Genomic DNA, 7,163 nt, shown 5'->3' on the forward strand with positions numbered 1-7,163 from the left:
TATATATATATATATATATATATATATATATATATATATGTTTATATTTATGTATTAAATTTAGGCAAATGGATTCTATCAAGCATCCGGCTTGTTTGGTTTCATACCGCTGATGTACGTTTACATATCACATCTTTTCCATAAAATAATTGGTCCGACTGTCCGATTGTTTGAATACAACAGGCCAAGATGGTCATATCACGCAAAAGGCCTATGGATTGATTCCAAGCAGTCATCCCTTTCGGCTACTATGATTGGGTCCTCTAATTTCGGTGTGTTTCCAATTTCAGGACTTATAAAATGTAATTAATTTATGGCAGTGAGTTTGGCAGCTCGAGTAGCATTGTCAGGGTAATTCCAAATTGTAACATTTTATATGCGATTTAAATCAACCTCCAGAAGAAATTCAGTCAATCAAGCCTGACTTCACGACAAATATGAATTTTTTCTCCGTCCTCGCCAGTTTCCTGGAAAATGTACCACTGTGCTTCACTTCATCTAATCGTTTTTGCTTCTTTTAGCTATGCAGAAAGTTTCTTGATAAATCGTTATGTAGCAGAGATTTCCTAGGGCTAGTTTAACATAGGAAATTGTTTTAGACTTGCATATTTTAACTTTGCTTTCCAAAAAACTATGAATTCTACTTTTGGAAGATCTAAAGAAATATTTTTTTTTGTGACAAGTTTCAAGGTGTGATGCAAGTGTCTTGCATGTGACGGGTATTTCCTTGTAGATTTTGCAGGACACCGCTCTGTATATCGAGATCTCGAAGCGCAGTTCCTTATAATCACCTGTAACGATAAATTGAAACTCAAACTACAAGAGGTAGGTTCTACTTATAGTATTGATGAGGAAGACGACTTCTGTGTTACTTAGTAAGTGGGTTGGGAACTCTGATAGTTCTTTTCTCAGATGGAAGATCAGCAATTCTATAGCAATGGATTCTGATCATTCTATATAATTTAATGAAAAAATTTAATGGAATGTTTAATGAAATGTAATTTAATGAAATGTTTCAAGGAGCGTTTGCGGATATTGGACTATGCAGCAAAAGTGGATGCTGCAACCTTCTTACGGCGTGATCATTTCGTTCCACTTTGGATTCGTTTAATTTCCCGGTTTATTCGAAATTATTTCTAATGCTATGCGTTAGTATCTAATCCATTTCTTGTCACTCTGTAACACCAGTAATTATATCGTTTATTGTAAGTGCATTATTTGTTAAATTCCTTCAATCGGTGCTAAATATTGATTGTTAGTACTTTTATTATTCCTTATTCATTAAATGCAACCTTTAATAGAGTATTATGTATTATGCTGTTTTTGTTATGTTTGCAGAATTGTTTGTTGTAAGTGTATAAATATTTTACCATATAATGCTTTGCGTCATTCCAATGATATTAATGGTACGAGTGCATGATAGTACTTTATTATGCGGTGGAAGGTTTTTGTTGCCATTCATCATATCCATACAGTGACATTCTGTCCATTGATTAGACCATCGGTTTACAATGTTATTGATGCAAAATACACCAATAAAAAGCGAAACTGACACAAAGTGCAGTATGCAGGTTTGCAAAAAAAAAAAATGCATTTTGCGTGGGAGTTAGTATATGTAAAGATCAGTCCATAAACATTTGACATATCCAGTTCTTTCGTCATGTCATCCACAAATCATGCCCTTCTAAATCTCCTGATCATTGGTATTACTCTTTTTTTTCGTCAACTCTTACTCGTTATATATTTGCTTCAACAATGTTAGTAAAACTATTAAAGATGGGCTGAGATAAGCAACATTTAGTCGAAATATTTGAAATGATTCTATGAATGCTGCAGAAAAATCTAATAGATTGACATGTTTGTGTATGTAGAGGAAAAAGGATATCGATATATTGAAAATTATGGTGGAATAGGTTTATGTGTAGTAACATGATAAGCGATATGTAAGGTGATAATAGTAATATCTTAAGTTGTAATATGCATTTGATACAGATATGGTACTGCTACAAGGTTTGGTGTTTGGTCGTGTTCTAATGGAATCGCTAGCACGAAAGGGAGCAGCTCCAACAGCAGCTACTGTACGTCTTTCTCATCGAAGCCGAACTCAGCGTAGAGGTGGGATGCATCGTGGTTTCAAATATACAACAAATCCATATGAAAGTAGAGAATTACTGCAAAGGTTAGAAAGATGTTCAGTTCGCCATTTCTCATCTGAAACGACAACGACGTCATCATCGAAATTGTTGGAAGAGCTTCTCAAGGATGAAATTTGGTAAGCTTTTATCCATTTTAAAGATTCATTCGGCATTTGATTTCTTTTTCTTTTTTCTTTTTGCATCCCTTTTGTCGAAACAGTATTGTTTTTTTCAAGTTTTATTAGGGATACTTATGCATTCAAATTGATCTACTTGGAATAAGAAAAAAAAAACTTACCAAGTTGTACTGTTTTCTGATTTCAAACATGGCATTTTGCTTATCTCTTATGAAGTCATGGTGTCATCTGTAAGTTCAGGAGAATGTATCATTCGGAGAGAGTGCTTTTTCAATGAACCATCATCCTTTGGGCTGATTTTTGAGGAATTTTGACTGTTTTCTTGAATTTTTTTTCCTAACTGATAATCCAGTTAATTAACACAATTATCACTGTTCTTTACCTCATCTAAAGGAGGAATTGTATGAAAATGCGACGAAGGCAAATTTTGTGATTTTTGAATAGATGTTGAACTATTGTTACAGGATTCTTCAGTCCTTTTTGTTTAAGGATTCCAGTTTATCGTTTTCGTGGGATCCATTATTCTGTTTTGGCTACGAAAATGAAGCTCGCGTTAACAGTCTCGAGTGTGGCTTTGATACCATATAAATACTGGCAGTATCTTGACGAGGCAATATCCATTAACCATTTCACATCCATTTCGGCATTCGCCACTTTCACAACTTTAGCATTCATCGTCTTTTGCAAGTAATTCTATCAGTGTATTTATGCTAAACTAAACAGGTGAATACTGCATACTACTGCACGGGAAGGTTTGGTGGTGTAAACTGATGGCTGGAACAGATTTATCTTAATTGAATGACGAGGTAGTCCTAGGGAATATGTATATGTGCGTGACAGTGTATTTATGTTTGTGTTTCTAGCTGGCATTTTTCCAGAACTATCCTAGTTTCGTTAATTTCGTGAATTTCTTAACTATCAAAATTTTCAGGTTTTTCAATGGCTTAATAGGTGTCATTTCGATGAACGAAACAAATGAATATATACGCGTTGGATATTTATCATTTTGGGGAAGCAGACGTAATAAATACATGAAAGTAGATGATGTGATACCGCTTAATGAATCAAGCACCGGCATCAGTGGTAAAATTGTGCGGTTTCGACAATACTCATCGTATGTGAATTTCGTATCGAAGTTAAGGCGGCACACTGTTCAAATATTCCATTTGAATTTAGGGGATTTAGAATTTTAGGATCCAGGGTCCACACCAAAGATATTTACTTTATTGATACCGCAGTTCCACTGTTTTCGGATTTTATTAAAAGAGGTTGAGAAGAGAACTTACCTTCTTGCTGGATTATGAGCAACTAGAAATAAGAGATATGATATCTTCTGGAACTCCTTGTCAAAATATCTTCTAAATGTGTCTTTTTTTGGTTTGTATATTTATTGTTATTTCTTGCAGGAAGGAAATGCTAAATCTATCATTGCTTAGTGCGGAACTGTTGGATCAGGAACGGGCCACTATCCTGTTCGGTGATACCAGTGTCTTTTCCTCCTCTTTCAACAAAGCGAAATGAAGCGATTTCGAAATTGGATTATACCTACTTATCAAACTATTTAAAACTGTGTTTCTGGTAAATTGATTACAAATTCTCACTATTAGTTATTTTGAGGATAAGTAGAATACTTGCGATATTTTGATATTGGAGATATATCTCTTCGTATTTGTTGCAGTAAGTACGCATTTCGAAAAATAGTTTCAGGCCATATGGAACGAACCGTATAACAAGCATCTTTTCTGGCGAACTGATTTAATGACCTTTTCATTCTGGATATTTCTTCCTGTTCGATTACGTGTTAATCCAGATCTCTATATAGACATTTGAATTGTGGATTTCCTTGTGTTTCGCCTATACATTTGTAGTATTACCCTTCATAGTTAATGAATCTCCACCGTACCAACTCAAAAATTATCTATATCACATTGCAACAATACATCAAAGCTCTTCAAACTATTAATCCTCTTGTCGTGAGGATTTGAGCTTCTTTCAAGATTTAATCAGCAATGGTGCAGGCTGCAACTAGTAGTTGAAACAAATTTATACAACTTTTCTAGTCTTTTATTGTAAAAAGGTTTCGAGATACAAACAGCAAATTTGTCAGTGAAAAAAAAATTGTTGTGCATTAAGAGTAAGATCTAGAATGATTGTTTTCCTGGAGAATAACTTTTGCATCCAACTTAGCTCCTTAGGAGGAATTGAAGTAAAAGCAAAAATCTTTTTTTTTTTCTTTCTAGTATTCTGAAAGGAGTTACATAGAAAATATTTAAAAAATTTCGTCGATCACCATATCCTGTTAATATTACCAGTTAGAAAATGGTTTGCCTGTGATGGAATGTCGCAATATGATCCTCTAATTGGTATATCATGAGAATTCATCGTGCAATTAGTCTGTACTAAGTTTTCTGTAAATTCAAATCATTACAGCTTACATAAATGAATACACGTATTACACATGTATTGATTCATTACGATATTATATAGGTTTCATTAATTATGATATATATGTATTTAATAATTACGATATTATATATATATATATATATATATACAATGTCATCGGGTGCAGAAATTTTTGCAAAAAATTGACACATCATTTAATGTTTTTGCTGTATTCGATAATTTCAAATATGGTGAATATTTTTAATTCCATCAGGGGGAAAAATGAGTCATCTTAATATAACAACAATAAAATATAACTTAAATAATATTATTATGAAGTTATTGAAAGATTAAATTTTAGTAAAAGTGTCATATCCTGTTTTTACCTAAAGTACTATTCCCTTCTCATAGATAACTTAACAAAATTATCACTTACCAAAAGTATGCTGAACTACTTGAGATGATTCATTATTATACAACCAATTGCATTCATTTACTGATTCTGATATCATTCCTGATGACATTTGTGAGTATGGAAAGAAATGAATTGGTGATACAGTATGCATTGTTGAACTTTTTGATGCTAAAATTTTTCAAAATTAATTAACTTTTTTATATTGCGTTATTTAACATAAATAAATTGTAATTGTTGTAATATTTTTGAGCATTTCAAAGAAAGGCTGGGGGGGGGGGGAAAAAGAGTTAGAATTGGTAGTTGAAAAGTTTTGAACATCAAATAGTAGTATCATTTCAAGTTTACAATTTAATCCATTTGATAATTACAAATGAATGATATCGTTTACTTGGATTATTTGAAATATTTTTGATACTAAATTAATTCCAATTATTTTAGTGATGTTACAATTATATGAAAAGACTGTGAAATTGAAGATATGATGACATAGTTTGAATTTTTTGAAATTAATTTGGCTATTTAAAACTGCCTGAATGGAAGAATTTATTTTGTAAACATTAATTAATAGAAATTAGGAAATGAATTTTGAGTAGAGTATGCTAATTCCTTGCTTCTCTTGTGTTTTTTTTTCCCCCCCCCCCCCTTTTATTATTAGTAATAACGAAAATGATTTACTTACAAGTTGGTAGACAGCATGAATCATTCGTTGAAATGATGTGTTTATTTCTGAGAATCCTAGAAATGGAACTCACAGATGGCAAATTATGCTTATGGCATATTCTGTCGCGTAATAATTGCTCTCGGATTTCCCAGGCAAAAATTCGCGGGTTACGAAGTTTCAAAAAATGTATATACTCAACTACCTGAAGTATATGCATGTAATTCATTAAATAATTGTGATAAATTTAAAAATACATAAAAACATTTAAAATATCAGAAAAAAAATTCAACCCATTTCAAAATATTAGAAATTAAAGACATATATCAAAATTTGAAAAATTGTTTATTTAAAAAGAAGGAACTTAAAGATCGAAAAAGAAACTAAAAATTACTTCTTTACCAGGAATTGTTCTCTTTAACAAAAAAAAAAAGAAAACGAAAATTTGAAGCAAAATAATGCTGAATTATTGAGAATTTTTTCCTTTAAAAAGTTAATCTTTGATCGAATTGATCAATTTGCTTATTTATAATCAATTTTCCATTTTTAATGAAAGAATTAAAAGTAAAACAAAAAAATAAGAAATTTAACATACCACGGGAGTTGTAACACGTGGTTTACTACCACCTACGGTACCTGGCATTACAGTACCATATTCAGCGTAACGTGATAAAATTTTGCTAATACAACCATGTGAAATTTTTAATCGTCGTGAAATATCACACGGTCGAAATCCATCTTTTGTTAATTCAATAATTTTGTAACGTAAACGAAGCGGAAGTGGTCTTCCATTTATGAATTCACCACCAAGTTGATTTACCTCAATGCTAAATGTTCCTTAAAAAAAAAAAAAAAAAAGAAAAATTGTTCTATCCTCTGGAACTTTTCCCTTTAGCATTTAAACAAAAAAAGAAAAAAGATAATTAATTAAACCTTTCTGTGATTAATTATCGATAAATTAATTGATGAATCTAAAAGACGAATTTTGACAATATTTGATTGATAAAAAATATAGCAAATGCAAATTATTTGTCATCGAGAAGAAAAAAAAATGTTCAATTAGTTCATCTTTTATTTTTACACATGTATTGCTTTTAGATATGAAAAGATTATCATGATGATAATCAATTATCATGATGATAATCAATTATCATGATAACAAGTGTAACATAAGGAATGGATTAATAACAGTGTTAGTTTTTAAATGATTAAATTCAATACTGATTTTAACAAATTCATACATTGTTTAGATTTCTTAATCGCACAATTTCCTTGTTTATTGACTAAAAAAAAAAAAAATATACCTAAAAAAAAGGTAGAAAAATGCGATGATTTTACTTTTTTTTCCTCGTCTCTTTTCATTCTATTCAAATTTTTTAAGTTTTAAATTTCAAAATTTTCAACCTATTTACCTGGTGATGTTTTTGTAAGTG

The 7,163-nt window shown here is 31.2% G+C and overlaps 4 protein-coding genes across 4 annotated transcripts in view; 2 read left to right on the forward strand and 2 right to left on the reverse strand.

Annotated features, from left to right (window-relative positions):
- The window catches only part of LOAG_17443 (CDP-diacylglycerol-glycerol-3-phosphate 3-phosphatidyltransferase), a gene marked incomplete at its 3' end in the record, with an annotated part of 4,589 nt that extends 3,169 nt beyond the window's left edge, over nt 1-1,420 (forward strand). Inside the window, exons 8-11 of the mRNA XM_020450107.1 lie at nt 65-272; nt 743-825; nt 1,021-1,118; nt 1,339-1,420. Of these exons, the coding sequence (XP_020306264.1) occupies nt 65-272; nt 743-825; nt 1,021-1,118; nt 1,339-1,420 (471 nt within the window). The remainder of the gene's footprint in view (nt 1-64; nt 273-742; nt 826-1,020; nt 1,119-1,338) is intronic.
- A 570-nt stretch (nt 1,421-1,990) lies between these two features.
- Nucleotides 1,991-4,220, forward strand: LOAG_11198 (hypothetical protein). Its single transcript, XM_020448313.1, has 5 exons — nt 1,991-2,272; nt 2,762-2,959; nt 3,204-3,386; nt 3,679-3,850; nt 3,980-4,220. The coding sequence occupies exons 1-4, from the start codon at nt 1,995-1,997 to the stop codon at nt 3,791-3,793; spliced, it is 774 nt and encodes a 257-aa protein (XP_020301532.1). The 5' UTR covers nt 1,991-1,994; the 3' UTR covers nt 3,794-3,850; nt 3,980-4,220.
- A 338-nt stretch (nt 4,221-4,558) lies between these two features.
- LOAG_17444 (hypothetical protein) lies at nt 4,559-5,223 on the reverse strand (the record flags this gene model as incomplete). Its single annotated transcript, XM_020450108.1, has 2 exons — nt 4,559-4,680; nt 5,094-5,223. The coding sequence occupies 2 exons, from the start codon at nt 5,221-5,223 to the stop codon at nt 4,559-4,561; spliced, it is 252 nt and encodes an 83-aa protein (XP_020306265.1).
- A 520-nt stretch (nt 5,224-5,743) lies between these two features.
- Nucleotides 5,744-7,092, reverse strand: LOAG_17445 (hypothetical protein; the record flags this gene model as incomplete). The annotated part of the gene is made up of 3 exons (XM_020450109.1): nt 5,744-5,935; nt 6,326-6,567; nt 7,035-7,092. 3 exons carry the CDS (start codon nt 7,090-7,092, stop codon nt 5,744-5,746), a joined length of 492 nt encoding a protein of 163 aa, XP_020306266.1.
- Nucleotides 7,093-7,163: the final 71 nt, after the last annotated feature.

Source organism: Loa loa (genome assembly GCF_000183805.2).
Source record: "Loa loa unplaced genomic scaffold supercont3.76, whole genome shotgun sequence".
NCBI classification, from domain to species: Eukaryota; Metazoa; Nematoda; class Chromadorea; order Rhabditida; family Onchocercidae; genus Loa; species Loa loa.